At 41.1% G+C, this 25690-nt stretch overlaps 1 protein-coding gene across 1 annotated transcript in view; it reads right to left on the reverse strand.

The window, feature by feature from the left end:
- LOC308394958 (uncharacterized protein) overlaps positions 1 to 25690 on the reverse strand; it is a 49583-nt gene that overhangs the window by 3818 nt on the left and 20075 nt on the right. The window contains exons 10-64 of the mRNA XM_080879595.1: positions 24947 to 24988; positions 24743 to 24805; positions 24578 to 24652; positions 23950 to 24033; positions 23775 to 23831; positions 22931 to 22984; positions 22762 to 22815; positions 22596 to 22649; positions 22459 to 22512; positions 22322 to 22375; positions 22187 to 22231; positions 21321 to 21374; positions 18923 to 18967; positions 18794 to 18847; positions 18663 to 18707; positions 18534 to 18587; positions 18399 to 18443; positions 18264 to 18317; positions 15121 to 15165; positions 14815 to 14976; positions 14662 to 14715; positions 14526 to 14579; positions 14390 to 14434; positions 12533 to 12586; positions 12376 to 12420; positions 12247 to 12300; positions 10686 to 10739; positions 10530 to 10583; positions 10338 to 10445; positions 10164 to 10253; positions 10015 to 10068; positions 9098 to 9205; positions 8805 to 8912; positions 8658 to 8711; positions 8516 to 8569; positions 8039 to 8146; positions 7910 to 7963; positions 7763 to 7816; positions 7619 to 7672; positions 7481 to 7534; positions 7249 to 7356; positions 6187 to 6240; positions 5599 to 5652; positions 5462 to 5515; positions 5190 to 5243; positions 4999 to 5106; positions 4861 to 4914; positions 4542 to 4595; positions 4352 to 4459; positions 3233 to 3286; positions 3087 to 3122; positions 2922 to 2975; positions 2452 to 2779; positions 2201 to 2313; positions 1962 to 2030 (exon numbers count right to left, since the gene is read on the reverse strand). Coding sequence (XP_080735721.1) covers positions 1962 to 2030; positions 2201 to 2313; positions 2452 to 2779; positions 2922 to 2975; positions 3087 to 3122; positions 3233 to 3286; positions 4352 to 4459; positions 4542 to 4595; positions 4861 to 4914; positions 4999 to 5106; positions 5190 to 5243; positions 5462 to 5515; positions 5599 to 5652; positions 6187 to 6240; positions 7249 to 7356; positions 7481 to 7534; positions 7619 to 7672; positions 7763 to 7816; positions 7910 to 7963; positions 8039 to 8146; positions 8516 to 8569; positions 8658 to 8711; positions 8805 to 8912; positions 9098 to 9205; positions 10015 to 10068; positions 10164 to 10253; positions 10338 to 10445; positions 10530 to 10583; positions 10686 to 10739; positions 12247 to 12300; positions 12376 to 12420; positions 12533 to 12586; positions 14390 to 14434; positions 14526 to 14579; positions 14662 to 14715; positions 14815 to 14976; positions 15121 to 15165; positions 18264 to 18317; positions 18399 to 18443; positions 18534 to 18587; positions 18663 to 18707; positions 18794 to 18847; positions 18923 to 18967; positions 21321 to 21374; positions 22187 to 22231; positions 22322 to 22375; positions 22459 to 22512; positions 22596 to 22649; positions 22762 to 22815; positions 22931 to 22984; positions 23775 to 23831; positions 23950 to 24033; positions 24578 to 24652; positions 24743 to 24805; positions 24947 to 24988 — 3810 coding nt within the window. The remainder of the gene's footprint in view (positions 1 to 1961; positions 2031 to 2200; positions 2314 to 2451; positions 2780 to 2921; positions 2976 to 3086; positions 3123 to 3232; positions 3287 to 4351; positions 4460 to 4541; positions 4596 to 4860; positions 4915 to 4998; positions 5107 to 5189; positions 5244 to 5461; positions 5516 to 5598; positions 5653 to 6186; positions 6241 to 7248; positions 7357 to 7480; positions 7535 to 7618; positions 7673 to 7762; positions 7817 to 7909; positions 7964 to 8038; positions 8147 to 8515; positions 8570 to 8657; positions 8712 to 8804; positions 8913 to 9097; positions 9206 to 10014; positions 10069 to 10163; positions 10254 to 10337; positions 10446 to 10529; positions 10584 to 10685; positions 10740 to 12246; positions 12301 to 12375; positions 12421 to 12532; positions 12587 to 14389; positions 14435 to 14525; positions 14580 to 14661; positions 14716 to 14814; positions 14977 to 15120; positions 15166 to 18263; positions 18318 to 18398; positions 18444 to 18533; positions 18588 to 18662; positions 18708 to 18793; positions 18848 to 18922; positions 18968 to 21320; positions 21375 to 22186; positions 22232 to 22321; positions 22376 to 22458; positions 22513 to 22595; positions 22650 to 22761; positions 22816 to 22930; positions 22985 to 23774; positions 23832 to 23949; positions 24034 to 24577; positions 24653 to 24742; positions 24806 to 24946; positions 24989 to 25690) is intronic.

Raw genomic sequence — 25690 nt, forward strand, 5'->3', positions numbered from 1 at the left:
TACAGACAGATAAATATTTTATTATTGACAGGGTTGCTGCCCCTTACATCAAACCAGAAAAAACACATGGTCCCCATGGATGTTCATGAGAGGTTAGCTTTGACTTTTAAATAATTTTAAGTTTCAGGATCTTTGCAGTAGAATGCAGCAGCTATAGTCACAAATTGGCTTGCTGCAACACACCAATGATTCTTTAGGTGAGCCAAGCGATTTTAAAGCCAGAGTGTGTTTCCATCCCATCTCTACAGTACCACAGTAGGCGGACAGGATTTCTGGAGAAGTTGGAACTATTTCTTAGCAGGAGTTTAAAGCCATCTGTGTCTTTGTATTCATTTAAAGCTGAAATCTAAAATTGTGGATAACAAAAAACCTCGTCACATATCCCACAGTATTTATTATTTCCCCACTGGCCCATGCAGTCTGCGCAGTCCACTCAGTCAAATATTTTGGGCTGCACGTCTGCAGAGGAGTATTCATCCACCCACACAGATTTATGTACATGATGAAATGTGCGTCACTCTGACGTTTGCATGCAAAAAGCATGAACTGGCCTTTAGTGAGGGAGACAGTTCCTGGTGTACCCATCACTGATACGATTGCTGCCAAAGTCTAAGTCTAAATCAGATGGTTTGGAATTACTCATGAAATCTGTAAGATGCTTAGACCAGATTTACTTGGTTCGACAAATTAACACGATGTTACAATAGCAAAAAAGCAAAGACAAAGATGCAAAATATTACAAACCTTTCTAAACCTTAAATCTGTGGGTAACAGGTGACCTGTACCACTTGTAAAAGTGTTTACAGTCAGATCCAGAGCCTTGATGAAGATACTGTTAATGTGTGTAAATTCACCCCAGATGTTTTTGTGTGTGTCTTTTTCACTCTGTGGCTGCTGGATCAATGTTTTAATACTACATACAGAACATTCAGACATGAATCTAACAGATATTTCAATATGTTAAAAACAACTAAGAAAAAAGAAATGACATGAAAGTCACTCTTTGTGCGAGTGCTTCTGAGTAAAGGCGTCAAAGACTTTTTCACTGTGTACTGATTTCTGTGTAGAAATGTGACTATAAGTGTGATTTACTATAAGTACCTCTGCTCACTGTAAAAAGTAACTTGACTCTCTGTAAAAGAGGTTGCATTATTGAGGCATCATCCACCGACACTCCGCGTTAACTACAGTTCAATTAAGTTCAGCTCTGTTTGATAAAAACAGTGTTACTGAGAGCCAGAAATATGTGGGGCTTGGGTCTAAACATGCAGGGTGAGGACTCTGAGTTAGACAGCCAAAGCTTTGGCACAGGACTCACAGCTTTGAGCCATCTGCCTTACTCATTCTTATAACTAACTTGTTCTCTTTGTTATTTAAAATTAATGTTATTTTAAGTAAATTTACTGGTCCTTACATAGGCATTTTGTACCCTACTTTCTAGCTAACATTCAACAATCCAATCAGTGCATCAAGGTTCAATAATTTGCCCAAGAAAACTTTGGCATGAAGACTGGAGGAGCCAGAGATCGAATCACCAACCTTCTAATGAGTAGATAATCTGGTCTAACTCCTAAGCCGGATGAGGTGAAAAAAATAAGACATGCCTTATTTCACTATTAATTTAACTCAATGTGAGGCTACAAACTTTAATAAATCACGTTTAATCATTTAAATCCTATCCTCTCAAAATGTTAAGCTCTGGAAGAGAATCCCAGACAAATATTTATGTGGAGAGGCCAGCGACAAAAACATCCTTCAGTTGCAAACTGACACTGTGTGTCTTTAGTAAATACCAGCAGCAGCTTTTCTTATGCCAAAAGAGGATTTTGTGCTGGCACAGTCTGTTAGTAAATCTGCCCCAAGTGTCTCTAAAATTCAGAGTTTCTTTTAAAGCTTTGCAACTGGCACTCATCCAGATGTGTTAAGCCCAACAAATATGTGCAATAATCATCAAACTATACCTTTTTTCCTTTCCTGAATTGACTGTACCATCTGCCAGGCTTTTCCTCTTTCCAGGATGCTAATTTTACCTAAAAACAGACAAACAAAAGAATCACCTCCAAATTCACACAGTCAGCAAACTGGTGATGACTAAATAGTGTTTACATCATGCAGCTTTTGATACAGCCTCCTGCTTATTTTTAATGTTAATCGTATTGCTCCAAAAAAATAGCACACTGTGTTATTTATGTAAACGAACCGACTGGAACTTCTTGTCGGGGTACAGACACGTCTCTCCCTGTGCGGTGAAGTTACAAAACACCTTGAAGGAGTCTCTATGGCAACCCTGGTTGGGATCTATCCAGTATTCGCCTGGATAGAGAGACAAAGAGAGGACCTCAGGGGGGCCAAGGCCACAGCAGACAGAAGCAGCAGAAAAAATCTACAGATTATCTTGAAATGAGACAGCTGTGCTCAACAGATGGCCAAGAACATAAACTGATGAAGTACCGTTGGGGAGATCTGGGTGGAGAAGCCAAAGCTCTTTGCAGGTGCGGGCGGGGCTGTGGTATGTCCCTTGCGGGGTGCGCAGACCTTCTACTTCGACTTTCATCGAGGATAGAGAGGCAAACACTTCCTCCATGCCTTGGCCCGTCTTTTCGTTTAGCTGGCTGTCCTGCTCCGCCTGATCCCCTTGCATCATTTCCTCCTCTCCCCCACCTATGGCCTCCTCCTCCCCATCCTCTTCATCTTCAAGTGCAGCACCATCCACCCAGGAGTGATTTCTCCTCCTTCTGCCTCGTTGTGGCAGAGGGACCACACCAGCTGCTGGTAGTCCCTGAGACGGAAGTAGATGAAAAGACAGAAAGAAGAATGGATTGAAGTAGACAAAAAAAGAAGAGAAGAGTCCAGATGCACATGGATCAATGGCAAAGTAAACAAAGGTCATACGATTCTTGAATGAACTAAATATTACTCACTGGGAGTCCTGGAGGTCCTGCGGGCCCAGTGTCTCCTCTAGGACCAATTGGACCCTAAATGAGCCACAAAATGATCAGTCTTTCAGTTTCAGTTATGAGTAGTTATGGTGTAATATAACAGCACTGAATAATTCAGTTGTGTGAAATGATGAATCTCAGAGTTACCTGATTTCCTTTAGAGCCCTTCTGACCAATCACACCCTATGAGAGAAATGAGAGAGCAAAAAAGAGGAAACACGGATGCACTGTTTCAGAAATCTCCATGCTTATGTGTTTATAAGTCATGTAGGAAAATAATCGTGCAAACTCACAGACAGACCCGTAGGACCAGGTGGACCGTGAGGACCTGATGAACCAACTGGACCCTAATATTACACAGTGGGGTGAACATAGTCAGCAGATTCCTTTTACGTGCAGTTAATTATCAGAATAATACTGGAAAGCTTGGGATTAATGCCAAATGATATTTGTTTAAACCGATTAAAAGTATATAGACATTAAAAATAATGATCATGTTGTAGTTAATAAACAGATCAGTGTCCGCAATCATCAGTCATACCAACAATTTATCAAGTGATAAAAAGTGACAGAAATATGTTCTTATGATATTTATGAATTGTTCTTATTGTTAAAGCAAGTTGTTTCTTTGGTTTAGCGCTACACACTTCAAAAGGTGCAGCTTTTACTTTGAAGGTGAACTGTCTCTGTTCACCTTCAACAGGCCGATCCGCGCTAACTCGCTAACGGAGATTTTGCCGCGTTAACGCGGTTGTGGCATTAACGTCATTTTAATGAGATTAACACTGACAGCACTAAATAAAACACTTGTATCTAAGATTTTGTTCAAGGTTGAAAAAGTATACCAAGACACTCTGCCTTAAAATCCTGTCGCTTTAACTACATTTACATAATTATTATGTGGCATTAAACCTTTCATATAGTGTCTAAGTACAGTAAACTTGACTTCATAAGTTAATGTGCCAAACATGTAATTTAATATTTGCTAAATTAGATATTACTGCCATTAAATTAAAATGATGTGATACTTTTATAAGTGGTTATAGTAATTATTATCACTATTATCATAAATAATAACATTTTGTAATTTTATCCCATTGGAAGGTGGTTGCTAGGTAACATCATGACATTATAATATCTGAAATAGATAAGAACCTTCAGGGACTAAATATGCATTTTCTTTACATTTATATAACTGGACAAATTTCAGTTCTTTACTCACTCTATCAAAAACAGATACTAAACCATTGTTTATAGCAAACTTTATACTTTGCATATCATCATAAAGCTAAAACTGTGACAGCAGCATCTAGATGTCTCCATGATTTGATACTGGACTTTCATGATACACCTCTACACATCTTGTGTTATTTGCTTGCTTGGAGAGTGTGTTCAAGCATTTTTTTAAGCACCTCATCTCCCTTTGGACCCAGTAATCCCTGGTTTCCTGGTAGTCCTCTGTCACCCTTCTCTCCAATGTCTCCTGGTGGCCCTATCAGACCTATTACACCACCATGACCCTACAAAGATATCAGAGATGAGGTCAAAGAAAAGTCCCAGTAAAGGATAACTTGAATATTTGTGAGTACAGTATGAACACACCTTGTCTCCCTTCTTGCCGGGGTCTCCCTTCAGTCCTGTTATACCCGGTGGACCCTGAGGAGATGAAATGATGAGTCAATTCAATCCACTTCAATTTTATTTATATAGCGCAAATCACAACAACAGTTGCCTCTAGGTGTTTTATATTGCAATGTAATGTTAACCTTTATAGTTCGGTTTTATGTGCTACACACGTATTTTTTCTTTTAAATTATCTTTAGAATAATATGCAAAAACATCAAACTGTGGTTTTAATGCAAGATGGAAGCGTGATTTTGTTGAAAACTTCTCAGATTTGCTATTTGATGGGTTATCTTACCATGGGACCTGGTGGTCCTGTCTGGCCTGGTGGTCCATTTAAACCCTGCTCACCCTGAAAGAAGACAAAGAAATGATTGAAACATCATGTATTCCGTGCTTTACTCACTCCTTCTGTGCTTTTCCTAAATTAACTCACTGCAGGCCCGGGGATCCCTCTCAGACCCTGGGGACCAGGCTTGCCAGGATGCCCCTGGGCTCCCACAGGGCCCGTCTTCCCAATGGGACCTTCCAATCCCAGAGCACCCTGCAGTGACAGAGAGCAAGTCAGCTTTCAGGCACTGCCAGTATTTAGAAGTTATTATTGAAAGACTTGTTTCAAACTCTCACCTTCGCTCCTTTCAGGCCTGCTTTTCCTTCCTTTCCTGGTTTCCCCATGTGGCCCTGAAGAACAACATTTTAAAACATTTTAACCTGAATCTGTCATAAGGGTGCAGTCATGCACAAACACACACACACATACGCACAGTGAGAATGCATTAAGCAAAAATACTCCCAACCTCTGCCCAACAGCAGAAGTTTTAATCTTCAGATTTAACAGTAAATAGAAAATGAGGTTTCTGCATGCAGACAAAAGAACATCATAAGAAAAACAGACAGACCCTTCGCCCTGGAGGCCCAGGTGGTCCAGGTTCCCCGGGTGCCCCTGGGGGTCCCTGGTACATTTAAAGAAAAAGGTTAGCTGGTCGGTCATTATGTTGCGTTTTCTTTTGTGTTCATACAGCAGTCTACAGCTTACAAGGTTTCCAGGGTCTCCTGTGTCTCCTTTAGATCCAGAGAGGCCATCAACACCCTGATGGGGGAACAAAGATTGTGGGCAGAGGAACACATAACAGCTTTAAAAGCAATAAAATGGGGAAAAAATAAGAAAAAAACTAGCCTGGTAGATGTCTGACTGAGAAAACAACAACTACAAAGATGTTACATAATGAGGATTTTATGTACTTTAGTTTCCAGTGGAAATATAAGAGCTCACGAGGAGCTTTGTTTCTCCACAGATCATCTAAAATATATGTTTGCCTGGTGTTTTCAAATTTAGCTCGGATGTAATTTCAAAGTTTGGTTTATTCCACATCTCCCTCTCTATGGGTCCTCATATATTTTTAACATTTTAGTTTGAATTCATTCAAATTCCAGGAAACTGCAAGTGCAATGCAACCGACAAAGATGAAACATTGAAGTCCTTTAAAAAAATAATGACTTTTTATCCTAGAAAGCTCTTTTTTGGTGAGTCTTTGTTCTGTAAAGTGGATGCATCAAACAGAATGAGGATGATAGATCAAACAGAAGAGAAGGAAGAAGAAGAAAACAAAGAGCAGACACTCACGTTGGGTCCAGCTTCTCCCTGCTGTCCAAGGTCCCCAGTCAGACCTATAGGACCCTGCGGAGAGTGAAGGAGAAGCGCTACTACACCAACATGTTGTACATCATAGAGTGTATTTCATAAATGATTGAAACAGTGCATTCGCTACAAAGTATACAACACTTTTAAGTTTTAAAGTGAGATTATTTCTCTTTCTAATCATGTTCTTTATGAAATACTCCTTGAAATGTTCCGTAACATAATTTTTCTTGCTTAATTGGACTTTACTTTGATTTTCTGACTGTTTATATATTATGGAAATTAAATACAGCACTGCGTTGTGAAGCTTCTGTCTCTAAAGTCTTAAGCTAGTAGTAAAGTCTTTAGCTAATTGCTAAATGCTTTTTTTGCTAGCCTTATTTTTATAGTTCTTTCTGAGGCCCATATTCATCAAGGTTTGATCTGCTGTGCATTAAGAGATGCTCTACTGAATACCTTGATTGTAACAAGTAGTTTTTTGAGTTATTGTTGTCTTCATATGAGCTCTGATTATTCTCTCTTTTTGGCATCAACAAGGCGTTTTCAGAAAACTGCTGCTCACTGGATATTTTCTCTTTTTCAGACCATTCTTTGTCTGGAGATGACTGTGTGTGTAAATCCCAGTAGACTGGCAGTTTCTGAAATGCTCCAGCCTAATACCCGCCTATCTGGAACCATCAACAAATCTACATTCGAAGTCACTTAGATCACTTTTGCTATCCATTCTGATGCTCAGTTCTACATGCCTAAATGCACTTCCCAACAGTTCCCGACATGTGACTGGAGCATTGAATATGTGAAAAGATTGTGTTAATAAGCAATTGAACAGGTTTCCAACAAGTGGTTGGAGTAGGAGTAGGATTTCCTGCTTGTCTAGTACATTAAACAGTATAGGAAGGGAAGAATGTTAGGGTACCACAAACTATATTAAACGTAATCAGGCAATCAAAGATTTTCATAGTGTATTACAGTGGTTTGGGTTGACTAGTATTATAATACTGATAAACACTTAAATAGTATGTTTTTTTTGTCATGAATGTCGCTTACAGCATTGCCTTTGGCTCCATCCTCCCCTGGGGTGCCTCTAGCTCCTGGAGGACCAGACATTCCTGGAGGACCCGTATCTCCCTTCTCCCCTTGTTCTCCTTTTGCTCCCTAAAACAACAAAAGAACAGAGTAAGTGATCATCTTGGGTATGTCAAAGGAAAAGAGAAAAAAATTGAGTATTATAAATGGATTAAAGGATGTCCGTGCCTTCCAAATAAGCAAACAAACTCACTGGCTTTCCTGAAACACCAACTGCTCCAGGATCACCTGCCTCACCATCCTCACCCTAAGAGGGAAGGCAAATTAGGTGTAAGATCATCTGGAAAGAGCATCAATATCTAAAAGCTGTTTTATTTGTTATTTTCTTTACCTTCTCTCCAACAACACCTGGCTGCCCAATCATCCCGGGACGACCAGGTGGCCCCTGTTCACCACAGAGACTTTTTAATTTCATCAAAACGTAAATCAAGCGCTTGACTAAATGCAGATCCACAAATATGCCTGTGAGACTTACCTGCCCCCCAATAGGTCCTTGAGATCCAGAAGGTCCTTGTTGTCCAGGTGGACCCTAAATTATGTGATGAGACAGAAACAAGTTTACTGATTATAGAAAATGGAGTGGAAAAAATGTGGCAAATAATAAAACAGATTAAGAGCTCACCATCAGTCCCACATGGCCACTCTCGCCTTTTTCTCCTGGTAGGCCAGGCATGCCCTTGGAGAACACATACAGCATTATATGACGAGAGTGCAGACTTTATTGTTTGCCTTCATAAAATAAGAGTCTCACCTGTAATCCTATTGGTCCTGTAGAGCCCTTGAAGCCTCTGGGACCTTCATCTCCTTTGGGGCCATACATGCCCTGTTGGCCCCGAGGACCTGGCAAACCATCTAGACCCTGTTATGCAGGGGAGAGTGAGAAATGTCTTTATGACTGAAATTGTTTATTTAACTTTCTGAAATGATGTAATTCCCACTAAACCTGTTTGACTGAGAGAGACAACAAACTGTGAAGTATCAGTACAAAGTACCAAATGGAAATAATTTATGAAGGGATTGATCTGATGGGTAAATTATTTATACGTCAGATGTTTGGTACCCATACTACTGGTAAGAATACAATACAGTTTCATCATGAAATACACACCACGGTAAATAAAAAACTACAAAGTGAAAAGCTAGCTGAAGAATTGACACTGACAGTGTAAATTGAGACATTTCAATTTTCAAAACCCTCAAAATGAAAAAATGAGAGAAGCAAACTCACCGGAAGTCCAGGCTGACCTATCGGCCCCTGGGGGCCAGTAGGCCCTGGAGGCCCCTGTGAGGAGAGAGGGAAGATGAAACAAACATGTATGATCATGTTTTTGTGCACTATTGAGTATGTACGTCTGCGGCTCCAGACTCACTCCTTCTCCTTTGTCTCCTTTGCTGCCTTTCTGTCCAGGTTTTCCCTGCTCTCCCTGTGGACACATACAGAGGACACAGCTTATAACAACAGTACAGACACATACTCACCCATCCCCTCCGGCTCATACAGGTGCATTTGGTTTTACCTTATCCCCGTCCTCTCCTGCAGGTCCCGCAGTGCCCATTGCCCCAAGCATCCCTACAGGTCCCTGGTCCCCATCCTGACCTGCCGGTCCTATTGGACCCTTCTCTCCCTGGGACACAAATACACACATTTAATTCCTGTTATTCTGTACAAAAACATATCAATAGTAAAAACTAACAATCCAACCAAAGACAGACTACTTTGATGGATCTTTGTTTTTCATCCATGCTGCTTATGAAAATGGACCAAATGGGCAAATATAATATAAGAACATAGAAGATTAGATGTAATTACAGGCTCCCCCTTCTCTCCCATTGGTCCAGGTCCTCCAATTGCTCCGGCCCTACCAGGCTGTCCAATGGCACCAGCTGGTCCTGGAGGGCCCCTCTCACCCGTTGGCCCCTGGAAACAATCAGTACACCATGTTGACACTTGAATGCTTAAAAAACAGGGGGTTTTTTTTAGTCATTGTAGGAAAATAATAGCACTTGACATAAATAACATATATGCCAAATACTATTTGAAAAGTGCTTTTGGCTTTTTCCTTTTAGGTTTTACTTCAACCACACATGCACATTGGAGCTACAAACTGTGTTTGCTAAGGCAGCAACATGAATGACTTGATGTTTTCTGGTTTGGCTGTTTTAAAGAAAATGGTTAGCTTTTTATTGGGGCAGGAGAGTATTTGTCATACAGTCACCATTTCTCTCAGGACCATTTTAGTTGAGATCGGACTGTTTTATCCATCTGCAGCAAATTATGTTTGTCAGTATATTCTGCCAAAAAGCAGGAAAGCAACAGCAAGAATCCCTGACAGAACAATGGACATTACTTTGATTGTCAGCAAGGGTTGAGCCACAAAGTGGCTTGCACAGGCAGTAGCGACTGTATCTATCAGTGTGCCATGAGTGTGATTTACCAAGAGGAAGCAAAAAAAGGGTAACAGCTGTGCCATTAGCTAATGTAGGACTGCATTAAGATCTGCTGGGATTACTAACCACGCTTGACTCTGATACTTGGGTTTGTATTCAAGATCTCTCAAGTGGTTTCTCTCCATTGTGTCATTTCTGTCTTTGTTTAATTTTTTATAGTGAATATGTGAATCGGAAATCACCTGATCACAGTCTAGCAAAAATGGTTAAAATGTTTGAAATATTCTACTTTATAACTATGCAACAAACAGAAACCCAGAAGACATGCTGTAGACTCACTATGGCTCCTGGTGACCCACGAGGTCCCGATCCACCTTTCAGACCAGGAGGTCCCTGGAAATATCACACATCATTTTGAATTTATATCTTATATTATTCCTAATCTTAAGAAAGTAAGAACTAAATATTAATGTGTGTGTGTGTGTTACCATAATGCCCGGGGCTCCTCTGCTCCCTCTGAACCCTTTCATGCCTGGAGGTCCATTTTTCCCAGATGTCCCATGTAAACCGGGGTCCCCCTGAGAGGAAATGAAAAGCATAGTGAAATTGAAGCATGCGTTGTGTTTCTATCATACACTGTGGACCTGCGAATGTGGACTGACCTTTCCACCTTCCTTCCCAGCAGTCCCAGGTAAACCATGCTCTCCAGGTACACCTGGTGCTCCTGGGTGACCTCGGTCCCCTGGTGGGCCGGGCTCTCCTGATTTGCCCTGAAAAAAATATAACAATGTGACTGGCTCAGTAATACCAATGAAAACATTCAGCACATGAAGGATTCACACTTTCGTGCTTACCTGAGGCCCCACCACACCTGAAGGTCCTGGGGGTCCAGTCTTTCCTTGGAATCCCTGCAGCATAGAAAATATGGAAATAAAGCATGTTCAGATGAGTTTTTGTGTGTGGGGAGACAAAAAGAACATCTTTAACCAACGACCCATGACCTCACTCACCGGCTCTCCTCTTTGGCCTGGGTGACCTGGAAGCCCATCTTTCCCAGCTGGACCCTACACACAGAGACACTTGGTGAGAAATGAAGCTCAGGAAGTTAAATATGAGGTGGTAAAATACCCTTCACCTTCAACCTTTTAAACAAGTCATGAACCTGGTAATAGTTTAGAGTGTAGAATATCAAATAATCACTTAGAGGTCAAATTCATCTTTGTTTTGTTTACTGTACAGAATTTCAGCTTGATCTACAAACTTGGTTTCCTCCTAACTTGGTCTATTTTCTTCTTGCAAGAAGAAGTTGTAAACAGCAATGAATCAGTTCTAAATGTACATCTATGTCAAAAAAAGTCTCCACAGCACCATTTGCAGTCCTGTGAAAAACTAAATGCACTCTTAATGCGTCCACAGGATTTAAGAGGATAAAGAGCAATCAGGAGCAGGTAATCAAATGCACTTGATTAAATGATCATCAACAAGCACAAGCACCTCTATAAAAGCAGATGTTTTGGTAGTTTAATGGTCTGGTGCATTTGGATATGCGTTAACATAATACCACAATCTTCCTGGGAGTGGATGTCCTAGCAGATTCACCCCAAGATTAGACTCTGCAGGCCTCAGTTAACAGGTTACATCTTAACATTCATGACTTTCTAAAAGAACGTTTGCAAAGTTCATCCATCCATCCTCATCCGCTTTGTCCGGGGCCGGGTCGCGGGGGCAGCAGCCTAAGCAAAGAGGCCCAGACCTCCCTCTCCCCAGCCACCTCCTCCAGCTTATCCGGGGGAATACCAAGGCGTTCCCAGGCCAGCCGAGAGATATAATCTCTCCAGCGTGTCCTGGGTCTGCCCCAGGGCCTCCTCCCGGTGCAAAGTTTTATCAGAATAAACCAGAAGACTTCTGGAACCATGTTGAGAACAAAGGGGAGATGTTTGGCTATGACACATGCGCACAGCGCCATGTTTGGGGAAAAACATCTCATACCACCTGTCAAACGCAGTGATGGAGGGCTGGGGATTTGGACTCATTTTGCAGTCACAGGACCTGGGCATCTTGCAGTCAGTGAGTTAAACATGAATGCCTCTGTTTATCAAACTATTCCAGAATTAAATCTGAGAAAATCTGTGACAACTGAAGTTTGGCTGAAACTGGGTCATGTAACATGACCACGATCTAAAGCACAGCAGTAAATCTACAACAGAACGGCTGGAAAACAAAAGAATCAAGGTGTTACAAAGGCCTGGTCAAACAACACGTCTGAATCTAGTTCAAATACTAAATTGGGACCTTAAATAGAGCTGTTCATAAATGAATGCTCGTAAACCTCAATGAGCTAAAGCAAAACTGTAAAGAAAAGTGGACCAAAATTCCTCCACAATCCTATGAGAGACTAATGAAGACATGCAGAAAAGGATTATTTCAAGTTATTGCTGCTGAAAGCGGTTCTGAATCATGTACTTAATTTTTCACAGGACTGCATACACTCCTGAGAAAAAAACTTTTTTTCACATCACTGTATGTGTGAAATTTTGTGAATGTGTCTACATATCTCTGTACTGCACTCACAACTGCTCCTTTAGGTCCCGGCTCTCCATTCCTTCCTTGTAGCCCTTGAGGTCCCTAAAAAACAGAAAATAGCCTATAAACAGCTAAATCTAAAGATAAGATAATATAGGTTAAAAGTATTTTTCTTACCCTTTCTCCAGATGGCCCTGGTGGGCCATCATGTCCTGAAGCACCCTATGAAAATATAAGAGAGAAGAAGAACAAGGAGGCGGTAATGGGTAAAAATATTAAACCATAGCTAATGGTGACAGGATTTTGCCATTGGCTAACAATACAGTCAACAAACCTTTTCTCCTGATTTACCAGTAGGCCCTCTCGCTCCCCTGGCACCTCGTGCACCCTGCCAAAGAAGAAACTTCAAAGTTAGGGCAAACAAACCTGTACAGATCTGAGAAAGAAGATAGTCAGTGCGTCTGCAGAGGCATGTACATTACTGCTGGGCAAGTGGCAACCTGTGAGGCTCAAAAACAAAAAAGTCAATGGGGAAGTGCCAAAATGTAATTTTTTGAACAGCCACTAGAGGCTTCCTGTTAAAGTGGGCCGGTGAATAAATTTAGAGCAGATGTAACCATATTTAAAGCTTCAATTACAGTTTTTTATAGCTAATTTAGTCCTTCGTGACAACAGTAAAGGCCTGGAGTTTTTGATAACTCACCTGTTTAATTCATTTTGAAGGCTTAAAGTTAGAGTCACAGCCTTTCTGCACACTTTTGACAGATGTGCAAATGCAGGGAGCTGTAGCAGCGAGCTTTCTGCCAGCCTTAAACTCCTCTAATCTGAGTCACCAAACTGTCTCTCTCGCCTGTGTTTGTTGTGTCTGATGCTTGTTTGTTACTTTGGCCTAATTAGCAGATACGTGTGGCTATGCTCTTCACCCATAAATTCAGAATTTTGCTAACCAGGCTTGATCGCTGATGAATCGACACTCTTTACACTCTGGAGCATGGGCGCGACAAAACACTGATGTTTTAAAACAGGGCTTCACAAACCGATTGGTGACATCATCACGGCGATGACCATATTTTCTACACAGTATGGCTCAATTTCTTTCAAGAGAGGAGAGGACAGGAGAAGAAACCATTTTGGGAAAGATGTGAAGATGTGCAGATGTGATGGTAAAATTCTTCATGCATCGGATTTTATCTGAATGGAGATGTGCTCCATCTTTCTGAACAGTGTGTCCATAAATGTGGCAACGGCAATGTGCCAGTTTTACTACACAGGTAGTACTTTCAGATGTTTATATGTCGATCTTTCTGTGGAGAGATTTTGTCACTGCCATAATATCTGTGCAACATACAGCCACAGAAATTTGCAAATGAGGTCAAAATGAGTTCAAAATGAGGGCTGATTCTGATGATTGCTGCTTTGTGAAAACTCAGCCATGTTGCAGCTGATGTGACATGTTGATAAGAGGGTCTCTTCAATGCAGGCTGTAGCTGAAGACGTACAAAAAAAAGGTTACAAAAAAGAACAAAATTATACAGACTATGATCAAATCAGCCAATGTTCTTGTCCCTCTTCAATTTATATTAAAAACATCATAGTATTTTTTTCATTTGTGACTAAGAATTTTGTATAAAGTATTTACATCTTTTACTTTACGGTACTGTGAAATTCAAATACATGCTATTCAGAAATCGCCACTAATTGTCTTTTGCAATATTAAACCTTTTTATTAGTCTATGTTCCAATATAGGACTTTGCAAGAGTGCAGGATTTCTTTTTTGTTTCACTTTTTAACTAGCCAAAACTTTTATGTTTGTTTCAAATCACAGAGTCTGATTCATCTTGATGGTAAGAAAGGCCACTGAAATTTCCAGGCTTTTATCTTTAATAGTTTTTGAGATACTCATGTTCAGACATTGCTGCAGATTTCAATGAGAGAAGAAAAGGCCTGAAAATGGGTCAATTTTTTTTCAAAAAAGCATGCCTTGAAAACTATTTGATATATGACGCAAAAATTTCACCAAAATCATCATATTTATTTTTGCACCATAAAACTTTTATGGAAATGAACGATTCAAGCAGAAAGCCCGTGCTGATTTGAGCCAGAATGACCCTGACATAAAGTGAGACAATGGCATCCTTGACCGTGTCCTTTCTGCCATTACTCAAATATCTGTTTTGAGACGATACTCACATTTGGTCCCCTCTGGCCTGCACTTCCTGGTTGTCCTGCAGGGCCCTGATTTAGAGGACAAAAGAAGAATATTGAAGGAAATAGCATCATCATTTTTCAGAGAAAATATCATCACGATGTCAAACCCTCCACTTACTTTTTTCCCTTTTTCTCCCAAAGCTCCCACTGAACCAGGAAACCCATCAGATCCCTGGGAGGAAAAAGACGCATAGATTTGCTTTGCGTACATTATATCTTCAACATCTGGTTTACTTTCATTCAGTTTAGTTCACCTTTGGCCCCTGTCGCCCTGGAAATCCTGGCAGTCCCGGTACTCCCAGTTTACCCTAAAAAGGGAGGCAGCATGACTCCTAATACATGTTGTGCAATATGAGTTAGGATTATTCACTGATACTTTTACTGATCAGCTATGATTTGCTCTGTACCTTCTCTCCGGGAATACCAATAAGTCCAGCCTCCCCCTGGGGACCCAACTGGCCTTTGGGACCTTCAGGTCCATCTTCGCCTCGAGACCCTGGTGCTCCATTGTCCCCAACATCCCCCTTTGCCCCCATCTCCCCCTTGGCCCCTGGAAAACCATCCTCTCCCTGCAGGCACAGCAAAGGAGAGGAGACAGGAAGACAAAGGAATGTCCAGATAATTTAACAGACAGCCTAAACAGATGGTTCTGGAACAAATACCTTGTATACTGTATTTTAGAACAAATTGCGCTGTTTCTCTGTCTTTGTTACCTTCTCTCCTTTGCTGCCCTTTAAACCTCTGAGCCCATCTGCTCCCTGTCAAACAGGAAGATAGACAACAAAGCTGGAAGTCAACAAGTAAAGAGAGAACACATGATACAATGTCACAGTTGGCTGTTCCTGACTTTAGCTTATGGTGAAATCCAATGTGGAAGAATAATACATTTTGAGTACGCTGACAAATCCTGATCAGTCACAATAGTAAAAACTGATTCCTCTCGCAGCACATGTACAATCTGTTTTTAAAGCTGGTGTGCTGGAAGCAAAAATAGGAGAAAATGGTGAGGACCTGAGTCACTCATAGGGTGAAACTGAGATGACTGGGTCAGAGCATCTCTGTAGCAGCAGGTCTTGTGGCGTGTTCCCAGCATGCACTCCTTTATACCTTCCAAATGTGTTCCAGGAAGGGACAAACTGGGAACCGGCGATTGAGTCATCAGCGCCCATGGCACATAAATGCACACGTAGAGCTACAGTAGTACAAACTGCAAAAAAAAACCACGTTGCTGGCTCTGACAGAAAGGTGACAGAACATGCAGTGCATCACAGCTTACAGAGCTGCATAAACCTTTCAGAGAACCCGTGCTGACCCCTCTCCACTGCTACAATGGGCACTTGAGCGTTGTTCACCTGGGGCAGCGATGGCAGCAGGAAGCAATGTTCTGCTCGGAAACCTTGGCGTTCATGTGGATATTACTTTGGCGAGTACCACTTCCCTGTACATGGTTAGAGATAGAGCTGGGCGATAGAACGATAACGATATGTATCGCGATATAACTTTTACTCGATAGAGAAATTAAGCTATCGCGATAGACCTCGCCTCTCTTGTCCTCTTAAAAAAAAAAAAAAAAAAAAAGGTCAGCCAATCCAAATTAAGCAGCGCAGAGCCGAACCAATCACAGCCGCAGCGTCACGTCGCGTGACTTGTTACGTACAGCACAAGTGCCAAGCCGCACGTGTGTTTGTTTGGGAAACAGCCAGCGGGTAATGGAGGAAATGAGTGTGCCGACTAGAAAAATCAACCGAGCGTGACCGAAGAGAAAACAGATGATGGTTCCAATGCCGGAGAGATTGTCGAACGGAAGAGCCATAGAAGTTCCGTAGTGTGAAGGTATTTCGGCTATTTCAAGTCTGACAAAAACAGAGTAGCGTGCACTGTAAATTGTGCCGAAAGCAAGTCTGGAAATACAATAAACTGGTGCATGCGTCACACTGTGCGCCACGTTATTGTTTCGGTGAAATGAATTTCTACAATACTGTTACTGTTAATTCTACTCTCTGCAGTGTTTAAATGCTTACATATACACACAGTTACTGTCCCTCCACACATAGGACTCGGTTCTGCTTCTATGCCCCAGCTTTGTTTACTTTTTCCCACCGAGGCTTCTAGACTTCTGATTGGCCAACATTTCTGCATGGTTAGGAATCTAGCTCCACCTGCTGCTTTGGCATGTTCATGGCAGCGTTTTCCTTCATTTCTGCCTTTATGTGTGGACGGGATTATTTTTTTAAAACGAAAACGGAAAATCTCTGTTTTCAAAAATACCCGTGTACGTGTGGACGTAGCCTCAGTCTCTGACTGGAAGCGCTAATTCGTCATTCGGCTTTTGTCAGACTAAAGTAACTGTTAAAACTGTTTGAAAAGCTAAGCTATACAACAAGGAGAGATTGAGAATTTCCTTTTAGTTCTCAGTTTCTTTGATATTGACAAAAGTTAGTCAGTTTTGTCTGTTCTTCTGTAAAACAAACTAAGATTTATTTTTAGAATTAATATTTTGTTTCTAAGTGGAATTGACAATTTAGTCTGTCTCGTTTGTTCTATTTTGAAACTTAAACGCTTTAGCGGCTGCCTTTTGTGTAGTTTGCAATATTTGCCTTTATTTATCTGAAAAAGTCTCATGTTCCTTAAGTACATCTACCCTGTTGAACTTATTATGGGAAATAAATATTTAAATAAAAACAAGCTGCTGATTATTTCACATTTTACTTGTGAGCAACGGCACATTTAAATCTTACAAATATAGTTATTTGGCTTATATCGTGATAGATATCGTTATCGCCTGAAATGAAAAAAACATATCGTGATATGAAAAAATCTCATATCGCCCAGCTCTAGTTAGAGACCACATACACACTTTCATGGCAGATGTATTCCCTAATAACAATGGCCTCTTTAAACAGGGTAATGCTTCCTGCTACAGATTATTCAGGAATAGACTGAGGAACATCACAAAGTGTTCACTCTGTGTTTATCATTAGTTATTATTAATCTCTGGCTCTCTTCCACAGAGTGTCTTTTGTCCTGTCTGCCTCCCCATCTGTTGTTACATAGGGCCTGCTCCTGCTGGAGGTTTCTCCCTGTTAAAAGGAAGTTTTTCCTTCCCACTGTCGTTAAGCACGTGCTCGTATCTGATTGGGGTTTTCTGTCATTCTAGGGTCTTTACCTTAAAACAGTGGTTCTTAACCTTGTTGGAGGTACCGAATCCCACCAGATTCATATGCACATTCACTGAACCCCTCTTTACTGAAAAATAAAATATGATTTTTTTTTTTCAAATTGAAGACATAGATCTGTTTTTTACTGGTGCACAAAATGAGCCGTGCATGTCACGGCAGAAGCTCTGCCGAACCCCTGAGACTGACTCACCGATCCCCTAAGGTTAGATCGAACCCAGGTTAAGAACCTCTGCCTTAAAATATATAATGTGCCTTGACACAACAGTTGGGATCAAGTTGAATTGATTTCAAATTCTTTAGACCTCAGTGGGATTTTTCTCTCTGACAACCCACTCGCAAGTTACAAGACTTAGTGGTCAGAGAAGGCCATGCTTTGGTGAGTCTGATTTGGACCTGCACTATATCAGGCGTGCAGTTTTGATATTGTGGATATTGTATGCTATAAATTCACTGAATTGTAAAAATGTTTTCTTTTTAGAACTTCATATATCTTCACAGAGAAGTTTCCTCTGTCAGTGCTGCTGTAGTGTCAGTTGATACTGGTATCATGTGGTTACATACACATAAGATTAACCCTACTAACTGGAAACCTCACTCTGCCTTTTAACATATCCAGAAATATACAAATGAATGGATTCATATATCCATATATCTCCAAACCAGGTTGCATTTTCTACCTTAACTCCTCGTTGCCCAGGGTATCCAACAGGCCCTTGGACACCTGGAGGACCCTAGAAATGAGCATATTCACATATTATAGTCAGTTGTAATACCATGAAAACAACATAAATCCTCAGAGACAACAAACTTACTGGCAGTCCTTTTTCCCCCGGGGTACCTTCTCGTCCAGGGTGACCCTGTAGACAAGACGATGTGTGAAGTTGAGGGAGTGCATCATGTCACAAGCGATCACAAAAGTAAAGAAATACAAGTGTGCATTTACTGACTGGGGGCCCGTCATTTCCTGGCAAGCCTCTCATCCCCTTCTTCCCTTGAGGACCCTGTGAGACAAAGATGAGTCAGTCAACTGAGATTCTCTTTGCTCTGAGGAAAGAATCCAAGTAAAAGACTCTCACTTTTTCTCCTGGCAGCCCTACTAACCCCTGAGGACCAGGAAAACCCTGGAGCAGAGACAGAGGATTAGTATTTCCTTAGATACATGTATGCAGCTGAGTTACATTTGTGAGTGTATGTTCACTGCTTTTACAATGATTCCAGGGTTGCCCTGCTGTCCGGGTGCTCCTACTTCTCCTGGCGGTCCCTGTCACAGAGGAGACATGATGTCATCAGAACAGATCAACATAGATCTGGGGTCTTCAGCGTTTATATTACTTACTATATTTCCCTTTGAACCCTGAGCCCCATCAATTCCTCGAATGCCCTGTGAGAAGAAAAAGGATGGCGGTTAAAGAAGGAGACTACATTTTTTTTATATCCTCAAATCTACTTATGTGGCCTCTAACCAAAATATTTAAAGCACATGAGGTTTTTGTTCAGAATAATAGGACTCTGGTTAAAGACGTGCATTGTTTTGTGGGCCGACTGTGAGCTGCTACTTCCTGTGTAAGATAATTCCTTTGCATGAGGTGTACTTTCTGCCACCAACTTTCTCTGTCGTATGAACTCTTTACTCCTACAAAAAAAAATAATGTCTGAGTAAACAAAGAAGCCATGCAGCTGCCATTGTTTAGATTTCTCTGGAACTATAAGCTGAAACATTATCAGATTAAGTCCTAAGTGAAAAAGAGAACTGAAAAAATGAAACAAACATTTTACATATTTAAATATTTTGATAAATATTTGCTGATTTGTTTCTATTCTTTTTTTCTAATTCATTTGTTGAGGAAAATGAGCAAAAATCACATGTTTGTGTGAGGAAAACATACAATACAGTCCATAAGTATTCGAACAATCGCTTAAAAAAATCAAAAAATCGAGATGGGATTGAAGGTCGGACTTTTAGCTTTAAGCTTTAAAGTATAGCATTAACTGTTCAGGAATAAGGCTTTTTCTTTTTCATAAAATCCCATTTTCAGAGGCTATTTCAGCAAAATTTTGTGTTTCCTCCCTTGAGATGCCCTCAGAGCTGTGCAGACTCTTTTAGATGTTGTGTGTCTCTTACCTGGCTTTCCTCTTCTTGAGTATAACCCCTGGTTTTCACCTTGTAAAGGTGTCTCTGGACTGTAGGCCTTGACAATGATTCATTTACATCCTTGATAATGTTCCTAGTTGGCTTTCTTTACCAAGGAAAGAATTTAGCAATCCACTTCAGTTGTCTTCCATGGTCTCAGGTTTCAAGTCTTTTGATGTCGATGAGGTGGTCAGTGCATTCCTACATTTTAAGAATCTACCAGATTGTTGGTTTGGTTATCTCTGATAGGCTTATTTTGATTTTTCATCCTTCTTGACTTGCATCAACATTTCTTTGGGCCTTATATCGAGAATTCCAGTGAACGACTACCAAGAAAAGATGAACAACGCTGGGAACCCACTCCTGTCATGAGCTTAACTTGTCATGGCTAACTGAGGGAACAGGACTCACGGCCATAAGGCTGCTTGTCACTCAACTGTCCAGTAACTTTTGAGCATGTGAAAATGGTGGACTGTGTATAAAAATAGCTGTTATTCATAAACAGTTGTAACCCCTGAATTAAAGACAAAAGGCTGCACTTCAATCAGATCTCGATTGTTTTTAACATCCACTGTGGTGGTGTGCAGAGGTAAAACTATTGCTTGTGAAGCAATAAGCTACAATTAAACACTTCAGGTAACTTTTGATCAGTCCTGCACATTGTTTTAGAGGCATTTTTGTCCTTTTCTTTGTACAAAACAGCTTCAGACTGGATTTACTCACATAAACTGTGCACGTCAGGTCTGTCGACAGCATTTCTAACACTTTTGCTCTTGCACTGAACTCTGTCGATAGCTGTTCTTAAATTTTGTCCATCTGTATACAGTCTGTTCTTTAGAGATGGTTCTATAACCAATTCCAGCTTGATCAGCATCAACACCTTTCTGTCTGGAGTCCTCCTGCTCACACCTGGTTGTCATCCCATGTGAATCTAATTTCAACTTCCAGTGTACTCGTAATAGTAGAAGTGTCCCTTTCACTGATATGTAATATTCGATGGCGTTATAATCTAATGATATTTCAGGTCATTATTAGAATTTTTAAGTGTCCTTCAGCTGTAAGGAGGAGGGTGTATTTCCCCTACATTTGTTTTTCTAAAGCTTGTTACATAAAACCCCTGGGACTGGAAACAATTTAAAAATGATCAACTGCACCACTGGTTTAGGTATACCACCTTTCTTGCTTGAGGCTTTTAAAGCGTAATGAACCAACATCAATGAATATATTTAAACAAAGCAAAGAGCATTGTCGGATGCCGACAAGCGTGAACGTGTGTTGCTACAAGTGCAAACAGACGTTACACAAAATGAAACGGCTTCAGGCCAGCAAACAGTCTCTTTCTCAGATAAGAATTACATAACACAATGTTAACAAATGGAGAAGGGGTGCAACTTTGTGATTAGGTATTATCTCCTGCAATTATCTGATAGTTACACCACAGCTGGATTCATGCAGCTGATGTAAAAGAGGGTTTTTTTCATGGCTAAACACAGAGTTGGCACAGAGCTGTAATCACTCTTATCTTACATTGTCTGTTGTTGTTAGCTGTAGATCTTAATGTGTGAAAAGGTGGTGCATTAAAAAGGATAAGGTTCACACTCACTTGCATGCCTGGGGGACCGGGCCGACCTCTGGGGCCAGTCATACCTCTGGGTCCCTGAAACACAGATCAGTTAATATAAATAAGATAATGTAGCATGCAGTAGAGATTGTGCACCATCCTGCAGCCACATTTTAGCACTGCTTTCTGTTGCAAACTTAAGTCTCAAACTGACTGGTTCTTACATAGCACTCAAAGTGCTTACGTCATTCATACGAGCCCTTTTTTTTATCTAACGTTAATACACACTCACAACCTAAGGTTAATTTTATTTTAATCACACAAATCGACAAGAGCTGCAATGGTAAAGAGCAAACTGCCTCCCGGACATAAACAATTGCATCATACTACTAACACTATGTCAGTTCTTTGCAAGTATCTGCACAAACAGCATGTTAACACAAAGCTATCCCAGAACCCAAAGTGAAGCTGAGTGTGTGTTCATTTCAGTCCAGCCTAAAGTTCAACAAGTAACAAAGGCAGTGATGAGCAGTCAGGCCTGTAGCCTGTGTTTCTACCTGTTCATGAATCACTGTGGAGATCGCTTTAAAGTGACTTTGGGCTAGTTTTCATCTTTGTTTTCAGTTTTCAGCTTTGTGTTTGTACGTGAACACTAACAGAAAGATCACGTGTGTCTTCATTAGGACGGCGATTTGTGTCGGTGTTGATAATTATGTGACGGTGTGTTCCAGGTCATGTTACCGAGAAAGTAATCTACTTTCTCCAGTGAGTAATTAAGTAGCATACTTTATTACATTTAAGAAAAGTTTAAAAAAATGTGTAATACATCACTCACTGACTCCAAAACTGGCAAATGGTCTAACTGAATATGCTGAATGGCACTAAGGTGTGTTTTTGTAATCACTCACAGCATCACCTGGTTGTCCTCTCGGCCCAAGTGGCCCCTGAGAACCCTGTTTTTAAAAAAAAAAGCAAACATGAATAACCATAAATAGAAGCACCTGCACACATAAAATACACCTACAACTGCCACGACCTCTCACCTTTTCTCCCAGCTCTCCAGGAGGACCTACAGGGCCTGGCTTCCCTCTGTCGCCCTGAGAAATTACACACATGGGAGCTGACAAGTGCTATTCAGAGTTATCTACTTAACAGGAACTTTTTCAGCCACATAACTTACGTTATGCCCTTTGTCTCCAGGGAGACCAGGCAAGCCATCAAATCCCCTGTCTCCCTTAAAGAAAGATGAAAAGGAGAAAGTTAATGTCTCAGTTTAAGGAGACGCAAAAGCGAGGTGTGACTGGGACTTTAGCTCACCTTTGCTCCAGTCTCCCCTATTTCACCACGACCCCCGTCTGCACCTGCTCGACCCTAAAAAACACACACAGACCCAGACATGGTAATAGTTTAGTCACAGAAATAACTACTTTAAATCCATGCTTATAACAGTTTCAACAATAAAAACTGTAGTAAGTATTCACACCCGTTTCCCAAGTCGCCCATTCTGACCGGAGATACCTGGCTGTCCTGGAGGGCCCTACAGGAAAAATAAAATCATCAAAGGAACGAGATCCAGGTGATATGTTGCCAGTGGTGAATTGTGTTAACAAACACAGTTTAACTGGTGCTCCAGTGTGTTTAAACTAACTTACTGGTGGTCCCATCTCACCAGTGGCTCCCTTCAGCCCAGAGGGGCCTGGTACACCCTGAGAAAAGAACATATTGATATTATTGACGTATTTATTTAATAGTAAGAATTTTTTTAAAAATTGCAAATTGCAAATATATATTTAAAAAAAACAAAAAAAATGGAAATTGGAAGTGTTTTTTTAGGAAGAATACACACAGACAAATGAATGTTTCAGTTACATAAGCAACCACTCAACCTTTTAAATGCACATATGCACATACTACATGAATCAAATCTATGTTTATGCACTCTCGTATACCAGGTTACAGGCGAAAAATGTGAACGATAGGTGCTATCGTATGCTGCAGATATTCACATAAATATATTTAATACATATTACAAGGTCACACAATCGTCACTGCATAGGTCATTAATGGTTAAATATAAGAGATGCACTCAGATTCTAGCCCTAAGGGCCTAAACCTGCATTCTTTTTGATGTCCAGCAGAGGGCGACTCAACTGGTTGTAAAGACTTCCAGTTGTATAGACATCTATGGAAAAAACGGCCCCTGATTCTGCTCTAGGTGACTTCAGTAAATGTTTTTCTTGCTTAGTTTATGAGCTCAGTTTCATGATTTTGGTCATAGGGAAGACAACATGGAGTAGATTTTGTGAATTAAGGTCATCTTTAGATTATCCAGGATATGCTCACTGCCCAACGACTTGTCAATCACAAGTCTGCAAACTTTCGTAAATTACTCCCTATGTCCTGCAAATGCTTCATCTGCCAAGTACTGTGTGAGAAATAACTTTTAAAATCCTCTGGGCTGCCAGAGTTTACATAAATAATGAGGGATGCACTCACCAGTGGCCCAGGTCTTCCCCTGAGGCCGAGTGGCCCTGGAGGTCCCTTCATAGCCAGCTAGGAGACAAAGAAGAACCAGTATAGAAGAGATAGTCTGGTTTTAATAATCTTCAGAGCTATATATAAGCTACACTTCTGAGTAAGCTGTATGTGCAGCATGCAACCGGTTGTATACCTTGGTCTGCTGAAGGATGGCCTGAGCTTGTGCTTCTTGTGCAGAAACCACAGAACCGGTCTTTGGATCGCCACCTGAGTGGAACTGCACACAGAGGCAAAGACACACACACAGTTGAGCGGACATGATACTCACAAGTTAAACTAAATACTCCTCCCAGTGGCCACTGCATTGCACTGCTGCTCTGGTCTTGCATAAGAAGGTGCAGATGGAAGGCATTTTGAAGCCAGAATAAATAAGCTGTAAAACGTTTCATTGTTTTATGATTCTGACAGCAACATGAATGCTATGCTGTGGACCTCGCAGCCACCAGATCTCAGCGCAAGTGATTAATTTTTAAAGAGATCAGTAAAATAAATGATCACCCTCAATCACCTGATTTGACACAGAAACTGCACCAAATATATTTTGCTGTAAACAAAAACATGCACTATAAAGCTTTCAGAGGCAAACAGATCGATCATTTCTGTAACTACCTCCAAACAACCCATTCCTCTGGCATTACTGGCATTCAAACATTCCCATTTGCCCTAAGGCTTTGTTGAAGGTTAACAGGACCAAATAACTGCTGCAGCAACATTAATGCAGCTTGTTAGCCTCGGGCAACGCTGTGCTATCTTTGTCTTACCGGTATAAGCATGATGTTTCCTGGGGGACCTGGTATCCCATCAACACCATTAAGGCCTGGCCGCCCCGGAGGACCCTGACAGGAGAGATATGAGAACGTTTATGGAGACTTGTCGATGTGTGGAGCACTCAGCCATTCACTCAGCATACAGAGGGCAGTCCTCACCGGCTCTCCAGCGTCTCCTCGAGGTCCCACCGGTCCCGTGACTCCAGGTGGCCCCGGCTCTCCCTGCAAACACACAGATAAGCAGTCAGCAAGTCACTATGACTGAATCTATTTAATTCAAATAATTAAAACTTTTGTTCTTTTTCTTAAATAGTGAATGAAATTGTGTTTCATGTTATATCTCATGCAGTGAGCATTGCTAACCTCGGGCCCTGGAGGTCCATAGGGTCCTGTGATTTGTGTTCCCTAAAATTTCACGTGAAAAAAAGTTTTTACATTCAGGTTATTTTGGTAAAATACAACCACTCAAACCAGTTAAAACAGGATTTGTATGCACGCTATACCTGATACCTGAGCAGATATTAGTTAACAACAGCAAATATATATATATATATATATATATATATATATATATATATATATATATATATATATATATATATATATATATATATATAAAAAACACCCAGCACGCCCCTGCGGGCGGTTTATCCTTCAAGCTCGGGTCCTCTACCAGAGGCCTGGGAGCTTGAGGGTCCTGCGCAGTATCTTAGCTGTTCCCAGGACTGCGCTCTTCTGGACAGAGATCTCCGATGTTGTTCCCGGGATCTGCTGGAGCCACTCGCCTAGCTTGGGAGTCACCGCACCTAGTGCTCCGATTACCACGGGGACCACCGTTACCTTCACCCTCCACATCCTCTCGAGCTCTTCTCTGAGCCCTTGGTATTTCTCCAGCTTCTCGTGTTCCTTCTTCCTGATATTGCTGTCATTCGAAACCGCTACATCGATCACTACGGCCGTCTTCTTCTGTTTGTCTACCACCACTATGTCCGGTTGGTTAGCCACCACCATTTTGTCCGTCTGTATCTGGAAGTCCCACAGGATCTTAGCTCGGTCATTCTCCACCACCCTTGGGGGCATCTCCCATTTTGACCTCGGGACTTCCAG

This window comes from Rhamphochromis sp. 'chilingali' (assembly GCF_963969265.1).
Source record: "Rhamphochromis sp. 'chilingali' genome assembly, chromosome: 4".
Classification (NCBI taxonomy): Eukaryota; Metazoa; Chordata; class Actinopteri; order Cichliformes; family Cichlidae; genus Rhamphochromis; species Rhamphochromis sp. 'chilingali'.